General features: G+C 38.8%; 1 protein-coding gene across 3 annotated transcripts; it reads right to left on the bottom strand.

Moving 5' to 3' along the window:
- Positions 1-1,430: 1,430 nt before the first annotated feature.
- On the bottom strand, positions 1,431-9,570 carry LOC103405794 (protein PLASTID MOVEMENT IMPAIRED 2-like). 3 transcript variants are annotated; one of them, XM_008344805.4, is made up of 3 exons: positions 9,357-9,570; positions 8,900-9,030; positions 1,431-3,500 (listed from the first exon to the last, which is right to left on the bottom strand). In XM_008344805.4, exon 3 carries the CDS (start codon positions 3,471-3,473, stop codon positions 1,770-1,772), a length of 1,704 nt encoding a protein of 567 aa, XP_008343027.3. In that variant the 5' UTR covers positions 3,474-3,500; positions 8,900-9,030; positions 9,357-9,570; the 3' UTR covers positions 1,431-1,769. The 3 variants fall into 3 exon arrangements, with proteins under 3 accessions (XP_008343027.3, XP_070673519.1, XP_028953798.2); XM_070817418.1 differs by having other exon boundaries at positions 8,900-9,018; XM_029097965.2 differs by lacking the exon at positions 8,900-9,030 and having other exon boundaries at positions 9,357-9,523.
- Positions 9,571-20,151: the final 10,581 nt, after the last annotated feature.

The raw sequence follows: 20,151 nt of genomic DNA, 5'->3' as shown, positions 1-20,151 counted from the left end.
GTCACAAGAATTCTGAATCTATTGACCACTTATTTTCTAGCTGTGACTTTGCACAATGTGCTTGGCATTGGCTAGCTACCCAATTTGGCATTATTATTCCACCTACGGGCTCCCTCTTTGATCTATGGCTTGATTTTCTGTCAAAGCGGTTTTCTCCACATCTTCGCAATGTCTGGCTAGCTTCAGGGTTTTTCTTACTCATGGCTATTTGGAAGATGCGTAATAAAGTGAAGTTTGAAGGCAAACCTCCCTCATTCTCACGTCTCTGCCGCTCCACCTCGGCCTGGATTAGGCAGGTTGGAGCTCTTACCCCTGGCCATGTACGAGGCATTTTGGACAGGCAACTTTTAGTCTCTCTTGGAATATCGCCTAACTTCTGTAAAGCTCCTTCTATTGTCCCTGTTCTTTGGCACCCCCCTCTTTTTTCTTGGGTCAAAGTGAATACTGATGGCCTTGCTAAAGGTAATCCGGGTCCTGCGGCATGTGGCGGGGTTTTTCGAGATTCTGCGGGTTATTTTCTTGGTGGTTTCTCCCTAAGCTTGGGCCATCGTACTTCTTTCTATGCGGAGCTCCATGCTGTCGAATTGGCCCACGCGTGGGGCTGACAAAATTTATGGCTTGAAAGCGACTCTTCGAGTGTAATATCATGTTTTGCTTCTGGATCTTTCTCTCCCCCTTGGTCGCTCCAGACACGCTGGAACAATTGTACTCTCCATTTGCAGAACATGGATTTTCGTTGCTCTCATATTTTTCGAGAAGGGAATGCTGTTGTTGACAAATTAGCCAATTTAGAGCTTCTATCATCTTCACTTGTCTGGCATTCCACTCCTCCGATTGAGATCATCCCTCATCTGCACTCAGATTTCTTGGGCATGCCAACCTACAGGTTTGTCTCCTCTTCTTGATGTGTCTTCTCCTTTCTTTTCCTAACCTTTTTGGATTCTCTTTTGTTTTGCAGTTTGTCTTGCAGGTTATTACCTTTTAAGGTTTATAGAGGGGTTTGGGCTTATGTCCGCCTAGTCTTTTCCTTGTATTTTCTTTTCCAAGAAGGGTACGGTCTATGTCCCCCCCCTCTTTTTCCGGCATTTCCTTTCTCAAAAGGGGTAAGGTGCATGTCCCCCCCCTTTTTTCTTTTGTATTTCTTTTCTCTTATTCTATGAGGGGTTAGGTTTATGTCCCCCCCCCCTGTCTAGGTGTAACTTCTTTTTTCCTATCAATAAAATTCCCTCGTACCGCCGAGGTTCTCCAAAAAAAAAAGGATGGTAGTGGTTGCATGAAGAGATAATTAAGCTTGTTTGGTTTGATTCAAGTGAATGCACGAAGGCGCAATCACATCCTGCACAAGCTAACAAGAAGTAGAGAATGGGGATTGGATGTTTTGAAACACCCTGTGAATTACCGAAGGCTGTGATACCATCTTAGACAACAACTGGACTCCAAAAAGCTCTTACGAGAAGGACCGAAAATTTATACAAAGCATGTTTCAGATTGAGATACAAAACAAAAAACAGCCGTCTCTTCTACTTGTTGATATGAAAACATTCCAAATTACAGTTACAGCAGAATGATCCACACCCTCAGCCCAATGCTCACTTGATCCAAAGTTCCATGTTTTTTCGGTAAATCAAAAGCTTTAGGAGCTGCACTTATTGGAGAAAAAGCAAAGCTACAAGATCCCAAGGCAAAATACGGCAGTGCGATTTATTTAATTGATGGACTAGATTCACTTTACCATATTAAGATTTAAGATGTAGTAAACTTCAAACAGCTCACTCATCTTTGGCAGTTTTCTTACCACTGAATAACTTAGTCAGATTAGGCATCACCTTCTTTTTCTTTTGAATGGGGAAATTATTCCGAGCTCCAGGAGAAGCAGATTTTCTATACCTCGCCCGCCTGTATGGAGTCTGGTATCCATTACTTTTCATAGCCTTTCTAGGTGTGGCTTGTTGCCAGTTTCCAGATACTACATTTCTTTCCCCTTTTTGTCCCCAGTTTTGTTCTTCTCCTTGCTCTTCGTCCACTCTCATCTTTTTAAGATCTCTCATAGTTAAGTCTGTCCTTATCAGTATTTCCTTCTCACTGGCCCTGAGAGCTTCAACCCATGCCTGAGCTTCTGCTACCTTTTTATCCGCAATTCCTTCAGCTGCGACTGCACGTCCAGTCAGGTACTCGTGTTCAAACTTGGATATGGTAATTGAAGAACTACTATGTGACTCAAAAGCTCTAGCTCGTACGGTGTTCTCAATCAGAGTTTTGAGATTTTCAAGCGCTACAGCTTCGGATGATTTGACTGTTTCAAGCTCCTGCATTGTAGCCTGTAACTTTTCCTCGGTTGATTCTATCTCCAATTCCATTTTCAGAATTTCGGACTTGATACTTGCAGTCTCTTCGCAGACAAGCTCCTTTTCTTTCTTTGCAGCTTCTGCTTCTACCTTGAGCTTGTCAAGAGTGACAGATAGATTGGACACAATCGATTTTTCTTTCTCTTCGGATGAAGATACATCTTCCAACTTGGCTTTTGCTCGGAGAAGCTTTGAGTTGAGATTTTGAACCCTCGAATTTGATTTCTCTTCTGTCTTCCTTAACCGAGCTGTCTTGTTTGTTAAATGCTTATGCTCATTTCTTATAACATCCATGGAGGCCATGTACTGAGAACATTCTTCTTTTAATGCAGCCAATTCTGTCTTTCCCGCCTCAAGTTCTTCCGTAACTGACTGTAACAGCTCTGAGCCTTCCAAGTCTTCCTCTTTCCGAAAACTGGGTTCTAAACGACTCAAGCTGTCAATCCTTTGAATCCTTTTGTCCATTTCTTTAACTACCTTTAGTTCATTCTGCAACACATGCACATCAGACATTGTGACAGCTAACTTGGTTTCGAGGTCTCTTGAGTAATCAACCTGTTTAACAATATCTTCCATTTTCTTCCTGGTTTTGTCCACTGCCGATGAGAATTGACTGGCTTCCCTTTCTCTCTCAGCTTCTATATCTCCAAATTCTTTTGCAGCTTCAATCCGGGCCAACTCAGCTAGCACTTGCTCTTCAGTTGCTTCCTTAATCTCGTCCCTGATTGCCTCCACTGAACTTGTATAAAACAACGTCTTTGTATTTGAGGCCTCAGTTTGCTTCTCTGCCTGCGATTTCTCTTCTAAAATCGACGCCATATCAAGCTTAAGCATGCTTAGTTCCTGTCTCACAAGTTCCAATTCTCTCATCACTTCTGTATGTTTGTTATTGTCCACATCCCCAATAGCCAATACCTGGTCTTCATGCCTACCTACGTGCCTTTGCGATTTCTTTAGTACTTCAATCTCTTGTGTATGTGATTTCGCCTTGGAGCTTGATTCCTCAATTACAGAAGGCAAATCTTTAGCTCTCTTCATCACATCAAGCATCTCGGATTGCGCTTGTGCTCTTAAGGCGTCTGTGTCCGTTCTGTTTTCTTTGAATCGACCTATTTCCCTGCGTGCCATATGGAGTTCCCTCACTATTGCAGAAGACTTGACATGAAATTGGTAGACAGACAGAGAGAAAGGGAGATCAGAAGCAATGCAGATGGTTTTTTGCTTACATAGTGAATAATGTTAACAATAATATGGGTTTGTTATGAGCTTATGATTCAATGGTTAGATAGAGTGACAAATGTCAATAGATTGTGAGTTGAGTATGTGGCTTAGTTAGTAAGCTACTAAATCTGGTATATAACTAGTGTATGTAACTATTGTTAATTTCTAGTTAATAAAAACAGTATATTCTTTCTCTCTCTCTAAATCTCTACTTCTCTCTATCTCTTTCTTTCTTCTTCTGCAAGATACAGTAAGTTCTTCATACTTTACATGGTATCATTCGCCGCAATGCTTCGTGCTTGACGGTCATTCGATCTTGGATTTCTCTGCTTCCGCTCTCTATCTGTGATCTGCTCCTCTTTCTTACGTTTCTTGGGGTCTTGATCTCTCTGTATTTCTTGATTTCTTGCGCATCTTCTTGTGCACTCCAGGTGTTTGTGTTAATTCCTCTGCGAATTTGCATCTGGGTTTTCTCTCTGATTTGAAGCTATGGTGACGGCTGCACAACTTCAGATCCTTCAATCTCCTATTTCCTCTCTTATATCGACAGTGTCTTCATCAGTTACTGTCAAACTGGATGATTCTAACTATCTTGTGTGGAATTTCCAGATGGAATTACTTTTGGAAGGTCATGGCATAATGGGATTTGTCGATGGCATGAACCCTTGCCCCTCACGGTTTGATTCCACTGTATCTGGGGGTTCAACTGATTCTTCTCTTCGTGTTGAGACTGATACTTTCAAGATTTGGAAGATGCATGATAGGGCACTCATGCAGTTGATCACTGCCACTTTGTCTCCATCCGCCGTTTCTTGTGCAATTGGAAGTACCAGTGCTCGTGACTTATGGGTTCGTCTCAAGGAGCAATTTTCCATTGTTACTCGGACAACAATTTTTCAGATGAAATATGCATTGCAAAACATCAAGAAAGGTACTGATTCCATTTCTCAATATTTACAAAGAATTAAAGAGGCTCGTGATTATCTTTCTGCTGCCGGAGTCACATTTGCGGATGATGATATTGTGATCTTAACTTTGAATGGTCTTTCTTCTGAGTATAATACGTTGAGGTCTATAATTCGTGGAAGAGAACATGTTATTTCAGTGAAGGATCTTCGCTCTCAGTTACTTGCTGAGGAAGCAATGATTGAAAATGTGGCTGCCACTCCATTCTTAACTGCAATGGTTGCCAAGAACAGTGGTCATGATTCTAAGAATTCAAGCTATGACCGACAGTCTAATCCTTATGGTGCTCAATCTGGGTTCTTTAATGCCTCTGGTTATAAGCCAAATTTTAACAAGAACAAAGGCAGAGGGAAATTTTACAACAATTCCTATCCTCGGTTTGGGAATAACAAATCTGGTTACATCAATAATGCTCCTGGTATTCTTGGGAATTCACCACCATCTCCGCAAGGCCAGTTTCACACTAATTGTCAAATTTGTGGTAAATATGGGCATTTGGCTGATACTTGCCGATTCAGGAATTCTGATACTGCTGCGGTTCAAGGTTGTCAAATATGTGGTAAAAAGAATCATAGTGCACAGTTTTGTCTTTACAGGAACTCCAATGTTCAGAACTCTGCGCCTACTGCTATGCATGTCAACACTGTCTCTAATTCTGTTGTTCCCAGTGCCTCTCCTCAACAGTTCTGGCTTACTGATTCGGGGGCTACATCACATATGACTGCTGATCTGAATAATCTTTCATTGGCTACTCCCTATTCATCCACTGAGACAATTCAAACAGCTAGTGGTGCAGGTTTATCTATTTCACATATTGGTTCTTCCAGTATTCCAACTCCAATTAAACCATTGCAATTACATTCTGTCCTATATGTTCCTCGGTTAACACAAAATTTGTTGTCTGTACATCGATTGTGTCTGGACAATAATTGCTGGTTGATATATGACGCTTTCTGTTTTTGGATTCAGGACAAGGCCACAGGGAGGATAATGTTCAAGGGGCTTTGCAGTGATGGGTTGTATCCAATTCCATTTCCTGGCCGTGCTTCATCACCTCGATCTCAAGTGGCATTTCTTGGCCACCAAGTATCTTCTGCACTTTGGCATAGTAGATTAGGGCATCCATCAAATTCTGTAGTGTCTTCCATTTTAAAACAGTGTAAATTGTCTATTGCATTTGATTCAAAACCTGTGATTTGTTCTACTTGTCTGGAAGGAAAATTTTGTAAACTGCCCTTTGTTGCTTCTGTGTCAAAATCTGTTACCCCATTTGAAGTTGTACATACTGATGTCTGGGGTCCCTCTCCTTGTATTTCTGTTGACAGTTTCAGATACTATGTGACATTCATTGATGAATGCACTCGATATTGTTGGATTTTTCCTCTAAGCAATAAAAGTGATGTTTGTTCTGTCTTTGTTGGTTTCTATAACTTTGTTTTGAATCATTTTACCACTACCATTAAAACTTTACAAAGTGATGGGGGAGGGGAATATATTAGCAAAACACTTCAAACCTTTCTTCTTGATAAAGGAATCAACCATCAAATATCTTGCCCTCATACCCCGGAACAAAATGGGCTAGCCGAAAGAAAACATAGACATATCATTGAAACCTCTATCACACTTTTACAAACTGCTTCATTACCTCCACAGTTTTGGTCTTTTGCTTGTCAAGTGGCTGTCTATCTTATTAATAGAATGCCTACCTCCACCTTAAACAACAAATCACCATTTGAATTGTTGTTTCATTCTATTCCTGATATCACTCATCTCCGAATTTTTGGGTGCTCATGTTTTCCATTACTTAGACCCTATAATAGTACCAAACTTCAACCTAGGACCACAAAGTGCATATTTCTGGGTTATGCTTCTAAGTATAAAGGGTTTATTTGTTATGAGGTGTCTCATAAGAGGATATATGTTTCCAGACATGTTTTATTCGATGAAACTGAATTTCCATATACCAGTTTGAGTTCAAAGTGTCCAGTTCCTGTGTGTTCCAAGTCTCTTCCATCTTTTGTCATATCACAGTTTCCAAATATGTCTGTCACTAATCAGAATACTATAGTCCCTGGTCATACTTCTATGTCAAATGATACTCATTCTTCAGCTCCCAATGATGCTCACAGTTCCAGTCCACAACTCATTACTGCAACCCCAACCATATCAGCAAGTTCTTCTCCATCATTATCCTTTCCTATCCCTGTGGCTCCTGCAAGTACTTCTCAGCCTTCGTATGAGCAATCTGAAGATCCTATTGGTTTTTCTCCTGACAGTTTACAGGTTGTCTTACCAATTCCTCCACTCAATACACATTCAATGCAGACTCGATCTAAGAGTGGGATATCTAAGAAAAAGGTCTTTCTCTCTGTTCTTCAAGATGATCAGTTAGTGGATTTATCTCAAACCGAGCCTGCAACATATAAGTCAGCCTTGAAATCTTCTGTGTGGTTATCAGCCATGAAAGAGGAACTTTCAGCTCTTCATTCTCAGGGTACTTGGTCTCTTGTTCCTCTTCCTCAACATAAAAATCTTGTAGGGTGTAAGTGGGTTTATAAGATTAAAAAAAATGCTGATGGCACCATTTCTCGGTATAAAGCGAGACTAGTTGCTAAAGGGTTTAATCAAGAGGAAGGTGTTGATTATGGAGAAACCTTCAGCCCTGTGGTTAAACCAACTACGGTCCGGTTAGTCTTAGCTCTTGCTGCTCATTTTGGTTGGTCACTTAGACAACTAGATGTGAAGAATGCCTTTCTTCATGGCATATTACACGAGGAAGTATACATGTCTCAGCCCCCTGGTTTTTTGGATCCTCATTATTCCACGCATGTGTGTAGATTACACAAGTCCTTATATGGTCTAAAACAAGCCCCAAGGGCTTGGAATGAGAGATTCACAACGTTTTTACCATCTCTGGGATTTCTTACTACATACTCAGATTCTTCCCTCTTTGTGAAACATGTTGGGCAGTCTGTTGTCATTCTTTTATTGTATGTCGACGACATTATCATTACAGGCAGTGCTACAGATGCCATTACTGCGGTTATTAGAGCTTTACATTCTGAGTTTGACATCAAGGACTTAGGGCCTCTTCATTATTTCCTTGGTATTCAAATTACACAGCAATCCCACGGTTTGTTCCTCTCTCAATCTAAGTATGTCTCAGATTTGTTGATCAAAACTGATATGCTCCAATCCAAGTCTTGTACCACTCCTTGCCTAGCTTACAATAGACTGTTAAAGGATGATGGTAAACCGTTTCACAATCCTGCTTTGTATAGAAGCATTGTTGGTGCACTTCAGTATTTGACATTCACACGGCCTGACATTGCCTTCTCTGTCCATCAAGTTTGTCAATTCATGCACTGTCCCATGGAGTCCCACTTTGTTGCTGTCAAAAGAATCCTCAGATACTTGCGGGGGACGCAGGACTATGGCATTCAGTTTAGTAAAGGGGATTTGACCTTCTATGCTTATAGTGATGCTGACTGGGCCGGGGATCCCAATGACAGGAGGTCTACAACGGGATTGGTTGTCTATTTGGGATCTAATCCTATTTCTTGGTCTTCTAAGAAGCAAAATACAGTTTCTCGATCTCTACTGAGGCCGAATACAGGGCTTTATCTTCTACTGCAGCCGAGATGGATTGGATCAAGCAATTATTACAATTTATGCATGTTTCTGTGCCTTCTCCTGCTATCTTGTATTGTGATAATCTCTCTGCCATTGCACTTGCTTATAATCCTGTTATGCATCAAAGGACGAAGCATATTGAAATTGATGTTCATTTTGTCCGAGAACGGGTTGGTAGGAAGTTACTCCAGGTTCAGTTTGTTACTTCTAATGCTCAGTTTGCAGATATTCTCACCAAAGGCTTGTCGACTTCTCTGTTTCACACTCATTGCTACAATCTCCGTCTAGGAAATTCCCATCCTGAGATTGCGGGAGGATGTTAACAATAATATGGGTTTGTTATGAGCTTATGATTCAATGGTTAGATAGAGTGACAAATGTCAATAGATTGTGAGTTGAGTATGTGGCTTAGTTAGTAAGCTACTAAATCTGGTATATAACTAGTGTATGTAACTATTGTTAATTTCTAGTTAATAAAAACAGTATATTCTTTCTCTCTCTCTAAATCTCTACTTCTCTCTATCTCTTTCTTTCTTCTTCTGCAAGATACAGTAAGTTCTTCATACTTTACAAATAAAACTAAGATTATGAAATGAGATTTTTCCGTAGTTTCAAGAGTTGGTTAAAAACATTCAAACTCTTTGCACCTGAGGTCCCAAGTTTGATTCTCTCACTCACCAACACCACTTGTATAAAAAATTAAAAATTAAAAAAAATTTGGGTTATATATATGCCTCGGAGATATCTATCAGGGATTTCTTAAGGGAAGGACTTACTTCAAGAATCCTATCTTCTTCATACACATTGTTGGCGTTTCTAATCTTCTTCTGTTATCAAACTCTCCTACATTCACCTGTTTACCACTCTATTCATCATGCACCACAATCTCTGTCAATTTCTTCAAAAATCCATACAACTTTATTCTTGAAATCTGAACAAAAATGCTAAGCAAAAACTAGAATCTAATTACACACACTTCATCAATTGCAAGAATTTCAATTATTTATTAGCACATGCAAGGTCCATTCTGACTCTGATGTGGGATTTAGACTCTCAACAAAATGCAAGTACTTTCAGCAGCTAAAATTAACATCTTCATATACAAATATATATGTATATGTATATATAATATAATTATATACATATATTCTTAGAGACAGAAAGCATGAGATTAAGAATTAAAAATCTTACAAATAATTGAGATGCATGGCTCGGCTGCGATTTTTGGAAGAGTGAAATTTTTGCTTGGAAGACACAGAGAGAAAGCAAACTTTGATATTTGTCAGACAGCTTTAATTTTATTCCGATTTAAAGAGGGAATAAAGATAAAAGAGGAAGGACTGGCTTCGGTTCTGTCCACAATCCAACTCCTGATGATTGGTTGATATTGAAACTACCGCCATCCGCCACCCATCCGCTTTATTCTTTTCTTCCCGCATTTTGAATGTTGCTTTCAAATATTCTTTACTTCACACCTTTGTTTCAATTTCATTTAAACTGAAATATGACGTACGTCGGATCTTGAAACCATATTAAACAATTTTTGTTTATATATTTTACGAATAATATGAAGGAGAAATTCCTAAATCAGATACCAGATTGACTATTTTTTGTAGAAGTATTGAGAAGGGGAAATCAAACTTAAAATCTTCAGTGTACAAATGAATGCTCTAACCGACTAAGTTACAAGCCTCTTAGAACATTCATCGTAAAATGCTAAATGATCAGTTAAGTTATACAACACTTTTTATGTTTTTGTGAGGAGAAATTGCAAAATCAATTCATGAAATAGTCATTTCAAGTGATGAAAAAACTCGAATTTCTTTGATACAATATATATTTATATTAAGGGATAAAAATTTGAGTTAAGCTTGATGAGTCGATTTTATATTATATATTATTTCTCTATTCTTGGTATATTTTGGTGAGATTTTGATGTTTTGTTATGTATTTTTAATGTAGGACATGCAAACTTGTTTGGAGCATAAAGTAATCAAACGGTGAGTGATTCCAATTGGAGCGGGTTCGTGAATCTGTCAAGAAGGTTGTCTCAAATTTCATAATTTTATCCCGAAGCATTTGGAAGATGATGGATTGGGTTGCAGAGCTTATTTGCAACTTTTGGGCTGGAAGATGATGAATTTTTGTCACATCCTGGCCCGGGCCCACCACATCCTGGGCTCAACTCCACCGTAGCACGATATTATCCGTTTTGGGCCTCGACCACACCCTCACGGTTTTGTTTTTGGGAACTCACACGAGAACTTCCCAGTGGGTCACCCATCATGGGATTGCTCTCGTGCAAACTCGCTTAACTTCAGAGTTCCGATGGAACCCGAAGTCAGTGAGCTCCCAAAAGGCCTCGTGCTAGGTAGAGATGAGAATATACATATAAGGCTTACAAGATCCACTCCCTTAGGCGATGTGAGATGTTACAATTTTGGACTTGGGCTCTTCTTGGAACTTGAAGAGGAGGTCCTCATAATCTTTGATTTGAGTCGTTTTGGGCTTGTTTTGAAGCTCTGAATGTCCAGAAACGTGTATATCTCTATGTTGGGCAGATTTCCTAGTCATAATAGGAATGTAATTCCTAGTTATCCTTTTGTTATTTTATTTCCTAGTTTTTAGAAAACCTTGTCTATGAGGGTTTTAATTTGGAGTAGTATAAATAAGGCTTTTTAGCCATTAGGGTTTGGGGGAGAAGGCATGCATTATTTTAGAGAACTTCAGATTTTTTTTTCAATCCTTTTTCTAGTTAATATGTTTTCTTTAGTTTTTATAGTTGTTCGCAACTAATTTCCGTTTGCTAGGGCGAAGCCACGAGCCTTAGCATGAATATGTGATTTTATTAATTTGCTTATGAATGGATGCATGCTTGCTTTGAATTATTAATCACCATGATTAAACTATCTAATTGTCTTAGTGATTCGTGACCATTAGGGATTTTAGACAAGTAATTTGATGCAATTTATGTTGGAACATCACCTTGAAATTGAAGAGGGCTTCTTGTGATTAGTAATTGTAAGTTCAATTAAGGCGAACATCATGCTCTTAAGGGTTGCATAGTTTTTCAAAGGGTTTTCATAAAGCTTAATGAGTCTTGCATGTTTATATTTGATCTTAACATCACAGACGGACTGCATGTTAGATATATGTTTTCGCTTGAACATCACGAGGAAAATATGCACTAGGAAAACCTAACCTTCAAAGCATGTATGTAGAAATTCATAAGTAATTGGTAAAATTGCATAGGATTGTTAAGGGGATGGCGGAACCCTAGGCTTTTACAAATTGGTTTTCAAAACGTTTTCCTTTGTTTTCTTTACTTTGCTAATTTCTTTAATCTTTTTAATTAAATTCGTTTTTATTATTTTTAAATTCAAAATCAACTTTTTCCAAACTTTGTTCTAAATAATTAGCTAAAGATTAGTTTAAATACAAATTATTCATTCAATCCCTGTGGAAAACGACCTTACTTGAGCTGCTATACCATGACAACCTTGTACTCTTGCAAGTATTTTTAAGTGTTTTTATCCCTACTTTTGCAGGTGGTAAAAATCCCTATCAAAGCCACATAATAAGGTAGTCGCAATAATTTGGTACTGAACCTTTTATTTATGAGAATTGAATTAAGACCTCCTATTTATATGTGAAAATAAGTATCACTAAATTGGAATGCTAAATGGATTGAAATTTCGATACACTTCTCACAAAAGTATTCCCACATAAAAAAATGAAAAAAAAATGAAAAAAAAGTGTTTTCTACAAAAACATTCAAACATAATAGGCCAGTTAAAATCTTTCAAATGATAAGAAAATTAGGGATAATGGTACCATAGGTTTTCCAAGATGTTCTTATTTGGTGGAGAATTCATTACTTCTTCTTGCCCGACTCTGTTAAACACATACTCATAAATTTTCTTGGTTGGACCAGACTTGGAACACTCATTTGGATAAGGAAAGTGTACACACTCAATTTTACCTCTCATATACTCTTGTTATTTTTTGTCATTAATCTTCTTTAATTCATTCAATCCGTTGACCAAAAATTGAGAGAGATGTGTGATAAGTAAAAAATGTGTACGGATAGCACCCTTAGATAATAATGCCAAAATCCAACCATCTAATTAAAAAAATTTGGTCATACGCTTCGTCAAAAAATTTCGCCAAATGATAGAATAATTTACACTAAATTCGTCTAAACTAAAAGGTAAGAGAGTTTAAATGTAACATCCCACATCGCCCAGGGGAGTGGATCTTGTAAGCTTTATATGTATATTCTCATCTCTACCTAGCACGAGGGTTTTTGGGAGCTCACTGGCTTCAAGTTCCATCGGAACTCCGAAGTTAAGCGAGTTCGTGCGAAAGCAATCCCATGATGGGTGACTCACTGGGAAGTTATCGTGTGAGTTCCCAGAAACAAAACCGTGAGGGTGTGGTCGGGGCCCAAAGTGGACAATATTGTACTACAATGGAGTCGAGCCCGGGATGTGGTCGGGGCCTGGGTCGGGATGTGACAATTTGGTATCATAGCCAATCCCTGGCCGGAAGTGTGTCGACTAGGACGTCGGGCCCCTAAGGGGGTGGATTGTAACATCCCACATCGCCCAGGGGAGTGGATCCTGTAAGCTTTATATGTATATTCTCATCTCTACCTAGCACGAGTCCTCTTGGGAGCTCACTGGCTTCGGGTTCCATCGGAACTCCGAAGTTAAGCGAGGTCACGGGAGAGCAATCCCATGATGGGTGACCCACTGGGAAGTTCTCGTGTGAGTTCCCAGAAACAAAACCGTGAGGGTGTGGTCGGGGTCCAAAGTGGACAATATTGTGCTACGGTAGAGTCAAGCCTGGGATGTGGTGGGGGCCTGGACCGGGATGTGACATTAAATCCATAACGTAATAAATTGAAAAAAATGCTCTATCTATTAAGACAATTTGCCACTGGACTTCAAAGTTGATTCTTGGTTTTCTTTGAGCTACTGAATTGTAGTTCTCACTTAGGGCCATATAGATTAACATAAGCGGTGCTTTATATGCATTGCAGACATCTTTATTCTCTTTTGTCATCAGCATATGTGTTTATTCTACATATAATGCGTTTGTACATATGGTGAAGGAACTTAACTACGAATGTGTTACCTAATTTTGGCCTTAAGACTCTGGCACCAGAGGTTAGATTGATTCTTTCGGCTCTGGTGCTTTCAAATGTTCCATTCGTATGCTTGTTTGTTTGTGCTTTAGAGATTCTAGAAAAAGTTGAGGTTCTGCTGTAAAATTTATTGAGAATAAGAGGAGTGGTATAACATTTTATAAGTCATTGCAAAGCTTGGTCATTCTCCATAGTGTGACCTTACCTTTCACATCCTCATAGATTTCCCTTCATGTTTCGTGCTTGTTTGAAGAAGCACCTCTGCTAAAAGGGTTTTACTTCAAGGACCATTGTCAAATAGGTTTTAATTGGGTACAATACTGAAGAAAGTTGAGGTTCCATCTTGAAACCAACTGTGCAATATGAAGAGTAATCCAGCTACTTATAAGCGCATGTAAGGTCCCTCATCTCATCAATGTGGGATACATTCTCAACATGCCTCGGCCTTTACGTATAGTGAATTTCAAGCCTAACATGTGGAGAACACAAACGGGATGACGTGGAGCACGTGTGGGCGTTGGGCTTCACACGTGGGCCATCCTGCTCTGATACCATGAAGAAAGTTGAGGTTCCATTGTAGAAATATTAGAGAGACGGGCCATACGGCCCACTTCCAACAACACCAATATTGTCCCCAACTTGGTAATTACCACCTGTACAATCCGTCAGGTGTGGGGTTTTATCACAAAAGGCCTCGGTATTAGTTAGAGTGGGGTTAGGATATTTAAACTATTACTTATCTTTTACTACAGCTGATGTGGGATTCAACACGCCCCCTCACGTGAGACCCAATTAGTGGGTCACACGTGGGAGATCCACACATCGGCAACCACATGGAAACAAGGGGACTCACCATCATCACGCAAGACCAGAGGGACCCACCCATCACGTGACAGTACAGTACAGGCTCGCTCCCTGGCTCTGATACCATGTAGAAATATTAAAGAGAAGGGCCATACGGCCCACTTCCAACAACACCAATATTGTCCCCAACTTAGTAATTACCACCTGCACAATCCGTCAGGTGTGGGATTTTATAACAAAAGGTCTCGGTATTAGTTAGAGTGGGATTTTATAACAAAAGGTCTCGGATTTTATAACAAAAGGTCTCGGTATTTAAACTATTACTTATCTTTTACTATGGCAGATGTGGGATTCAACACTTGCGAGTTATATATTTGTTAAAGTGTAAATAGTAGTTTATTGCCCCACATTGGTGAAGTACATATGTAATACCAATTGTAACTCCTATATATACTCCACTTTGGAGATTAATGAATACATAAGAAATTCTCAAATATTGTCATATGTATTTTTGCTATTTACCATGTTTAGTTTAATATGGCATCAGAGCAGTTTGCTCTTGGTGACCTGTGTGCGTTAATTTTGTGCGCACATTTGTTGTGATTTCCTTAGTTAAAAAAAAAAGGTGAATAGTGTCGTGCTAAGTACAATGCTTTGCTACAGTGCGTGAATAGTGGTATGCTTTGTGAACAGTGATCCTCTACAGTGCTGTAAACAGTAATTGCTACAGTCCATGAATAGTTTGTTGCTGTAGTGCCGTGAACAGTATTTTGCTACAGTGTTTTGGTAAATTGTTTTCATTCCACTACGTATCTTTTGTGACTTTATTGTTCGTGATTTAGTTCAATGGCTCAATATAATCATAGTGTTGTTATGCATCTTGGTGAAACAAATAAATGGATAATTGATACTAGGCCACTAATCATGTGACTAGTGACCCTAGAGTGTTTGATGAGTTATGTGACTATGTTCGTGATCCGTATATTACTAGTGCAAATGGAGCACCTTCCCCTGTGAAGGGTGAAGGCACTATCTCTCTTACTCCGACCTTATCACTGGTCGGTGCTTTACTTGTTCCTGATGTTAAGTGCAATCTTTTGTCGGTAGGAAAACTTCTTGATACCTTACATTGTTCTGCTCACTTCTACCCTACGTGTTGTTATTTTCAAGACATTCAAACTCAAAAGATAATTGGTCGTGATAAAAGAATATGGGGTTTGTACATCTTGACTATGGAGGATACTGATGTTTTCGGTTCAAATAATCATCAAGTTTTAAGTGCTAGAGTTATTGACAGACATCAAATTTGGTTGTGGCAACGACGATTGGGACATCCATCATTCAATTATATGAAGCATCTATTTCCTTCTTTGTTTCGCACTTGTAGTGATTCAGAGTTCAAGTGTGAAACATGGGTCACGGCTAAGAGTCATCGTGCTTCCTTTCCAGTAAGTGATTCTAAAGCTACTTTGCCATTTGATTTGATACATTCTGATGTGTGGGGTCCGGCGAAAGTTACTTCTAATGGATTCCGTTGGTTTGTTACTTTTATTGATGATTGTACTCGATTAACTTGGGTGTTATTGATGAAGAATAAGAGTGATGTTCCGTTGCTTCTTCAAGAATTTTGTACAATAGTGTCTACTCAGTTTCAGACCAAAGTTAAGGTCTTTTGGTCCGATAACGGAAGAGAATATGTGAATCACATTTTGGCATGCTTTTTTCATGATCATGGTATTATTCACCAGACGACTACTCCGTTTACACCCCAACAAAATGGTGTGTCCGAACGGAAGAATCGTTAAATAATGGAGGTTGCTCGCTCATTGATGTTGGATAAATGTGTTCCTAATCATTTGTGGGGTCATGTTGTGTTGGATACTATGTATTTGATCAATAGTATTCCAAGTAGGGTTCTTGATTTTCAGACACCGCTTGATGTGCTACAAAAACATGTTTATCTTGTTTCTGTATCAAAGCTTCCTCCAAAAGTGTTTGGGTGTACTCTCATCAACGTATGTGCATGTCTACTCTCATCAGCGGAGTAAACTTGATCCATGTGCTCTCAGATGTGTCTTTATTGGGTATCCTAACAATAAAAAAGGCTATAAGTGTTATCATCATCCGACTCAGAAAACTTATATTACCATGGATGTCACCTTCCACGAGGAAGTTTCGTACTTTGTGAAGCCCTCTTCCAACTCTCCACTTCAGGGGGAGAGGGGGAGTGAAGTGCAGATTCGAAGATATGGTATGGATGATGTGTTACAGGTAGAGTTGGGAACAAAACCTATTATGTTGCGTGATACTGATCAGTCGGCTACAGATAGTGATCGGTCACCTGTCATTTCCGAAACTATTTCTACTGACGACAGATCAGATGTGCCCAGCGAGTTGCTTGTTAGTATGTCTGATGATCGGTTGCCTGCTGCTGGTATGTCTAATGAGTTGCCTGATGATGGTTCGTCCAATGATGATTCTTCTAACAGTTTGGTACAAGATGGTGGCATACATGAGGTAGATTCTGACGATTCTTCTACTTATCAGTTGCCTCCACAAGTTAATAGTGGAAAACCTAAAGTACAATATGAGCCTGATATGCATGCTAAAGCCAAATATCTTATCAACAATTATGTGTCTACTCATCATCTGTCCAAACCATATGCATCTTACATATGTCAGCTATCTAGTGTATCAATTCCAAAAAAATTGCAAGATGTTTTGTCTGACCCTAAGTGGGTTAATGCCATGAAAGTTGAGATGGAAGCTTTGGAAAAGAATTCTACTTGGGATTTGGTTCCTTTACCAAACAGGAAGAAAACTGTTGAATGTAGATGGGTGTTCACTATTAAGCACAAAGCAGATGGTTCCATTCACAGGTATAAAGCCAGATTAATTGCTATGTGTTATACTCAAACCTATGAGGTGGACTATCAGGAGACTTTTGCTCCTGTTGCCAAACTTAATATTGTGCGTGTTCTTCTGTCCTTAGCAGCAAACCAGGATTATCCTCTGTTGCAGTTTGATATTAAGAATGTTTTCCTTCATGGTGATCTTAAGGAGGAAGTTTATATGAATCTCCCACCTGGTATCGGAACATCTCCTGGAAAATATGTTATATGCAGGTTACAAAAGGCTTTGTATGGTTTGAAACAATCTCCTAGAGCGTGGTTTGGGAGGTTTACAAGTTCAATGAAGAAGTTTGGGTATATCCAGAGTCATTCAGATCATACTTTGTTTCTAAAGCGACACAATGGTAAGCTAACTGCGTTGATTATTTATGTTGATGACATGATAGTGACTGGTGATGATCAGAAGGAGATACAACGCCTTCAAAAGTACCTAGTTACTGAATTTGAGATGAAATAATTGGGTGAATTGAAGTATTTTCTTGGAATCGAGGTTGCACAATCCAAGCATGGTATTTTTCTGTCTCAACAGAAATATGCTATTGATTTGTTAACTGAAACAGGTATGTTAGATTCAAAACCTGTTGACACTCCGATTGAGCAGAATCATCGTTTGGGCTTATTTCCAAATCAAGTTCCTACTCATAAGGAACAATATCAGAAGCTTGTGGGGAGATTAATTTATTTGTCTCATACTCGCCCTAACATTGCTTATGCAGTTAGTGTGGTAAGTCAGTTTATGCACTCACCTAGTGAAGCTCATATGGATGCAGTAACTCGTATTTTGAGTTACTTGAAGATGGCTCCTGGCAGATGCTTGGTTTTCTCCAAGAATGGTCATTTGAATGTCGAAGGGTATACAGATGCAGATTGGGCAGGTTTTATCACTGATCAGCGATCTACATTTGGATACTTTATGTTTGTGGGTGGTAATTTAGTTACTTGGAGAAGCAAGAAACAAAAAGTGGTGGCTAGGTTAAGTGCAGAAGCTGAGTTTCGTGGTATGTCTCATGGTGTATGTGAGTTGTTGTGGTTGAAAAAATTGTTGAGAGATCTTGGGTTTAAACCCAAGGGTGCTATGAAACTTCATTGTGATAACAAGGCTGCTATTGAGATTGCTCATAATCCAGTGCAACATGATCGCACAAAACATGTGGAGATTGATCAACATTTCATCAAGGAAAAATTGGATGCTGGAATTATTATGTTTTCTTTGTGGGATCTGAAGATCAACGTGTTGATGTTCTTACTAAGGCTGTGTCTAATAGTGTGTTCTCCAACTCGCTTGACAAGTTGGGCATGCGTGACATTTTTGCACCAACTTGAGGGGAAGTTTTGCGAGTTATATATTAGTTAAAGTGTAAATAGTAGTTTATTGTCCCACATTGGGAAAATACATATGTAATACCAATTGTAACTCCTATATATACTCCACTTTGGAGATTAATGCATACATAAGAAATTCTCAAATATTGTCATATATATTTTTGGTATTTACCATGTTTAGTTTAATATCCACCATCCCTCCTCTCATATTGCCAATTGATTTTATCGTGGAACCTCAAATTTCTCCAAATACAACTATTGCATTATGCATAAGTTGGTACATGCGTTTCAAAGCTGAACTCTACTCTACTGTTACAAAAGCCCCCCCGCCCCCCAATTATTTCATGTTCATTGAGTTTGTGGTTATATTTTTGGATACAACGATATATTTATTTACACTAAATAATGTATTTTTGGTCAGAATGTATTTCTCCCTTCCCCAAAATAATGTGAAAATAGAAAGATTCCGGTTGAAAAACAAACATTTCTGTGACTTGTGACGTTTAATGATAAATAACATACAAAGACAGTCTTGGCATGAAATGCAAAATAAAACAGATTTTGTAAGATTGGATGTACTGGATGTATCTTAGAAATCGAAGGGGATTATAAGCTACCACGTCTTTGCATGCCAAACCATACGACCGCGTAAAACATAATCAACATTTTCTTCTTATTTTATTTGCTTAGTATATATTTTGAAATAAAATTTCACACCAATTAATACTGAGGTATTTTATGATAAAACTCACACTTGACGGATTTTGCAGGCAGTAATTACTAAGGTATGGTTTGGCATTGAGGTGCTTAAAAAAAAAGCTGCTTATTTTCAAAGTTTTTATGTTGAAGATGTTTGGTAAACTAAAACAAAAAAGGATTATTTTGGAAGCTGTTGTGAGAATAAGCTGAAATCATCAGAAAAGTTGAAGCAGCTAAATGCTGCTTTGGAAAACTGGTAAAGCATGCGGAGTTACAGTGCACCTTTAATGAAAATTTCTAAAGTCCAATAACGCCCTTAAACCAGAAACGGCTTTGCCAATCTGCACAAGAAATGGAAACATAGAAACCCAGAAACGGTTTTGTCGATCACCACAAAACCCAGAAACCTGATAATCGCAAAAAAAAAAAAAAAAAGCATAAAACTCTCATTTTTCCTCTGCTACTTCAAGAATCTGCAGACAAAAAGAACAACAATTTAATTTCTCCTTCTTCAAAGTTTACAACTTTGAATTTGTTTCAAATCAGAAAAAAGAAAACAAGGTGGAGGTGGAAGAGATAACCTTGAGTGCTGCTTGCGGAAGGAAGAGAGGCTGGACTGGAGACAGCGAGAAGCTTGTCGTTGCCATCGGTCAATCCCTTTGAAACCCTTTAATTGCCCCTACAGAACTACGAGATTGTTTTGCTGAGGACGTCGTCGATCTTCTACAGTGACTGTTGATGTATGAAGGACGAGATCGTCGAAGCGAAGTGGTCTTGCTCTGATGGTAGTTGCCATGTCTGCTAGATGAAGAAGAAGGAGGAAATTAAAACAAAAAAGATGAAGGAGCAGAGAAACAAAAAATAAACACAGAAAATTGGGGAGTGGGGGAGAGTTGGGAGACTTCTACATTGGTTTATTATTTTACATTTAACATTATACTCATTTTATATATTTTACATTTAACATTATACTCATTTTATACCCTTTTTCATCATTTTACACAGCCACAACTGTTTTACATAAAAGTTTACCAAACACTATCATACTGTTTTTTTTTCTTCCAAAATCACTTTTACAAAAAAATTACCAAACACTCTG

Source organism: Malus domestica, chromosome 17 (genome assembly GCF_042453785.1).
Source record: "Malus domestica chromosome 17, GDT2T_hap1".
Classification (NCBI taxonomy): domain Eukaryota; kingdom Viridiplantae; phylum Streptophyta; class Magnoliopsida; order Rosales; family Rosaceae; genus Malus; species Malus domestica.
This window is presented reverse-complemented; position numbering and strand designations above follow the sequence as displayed.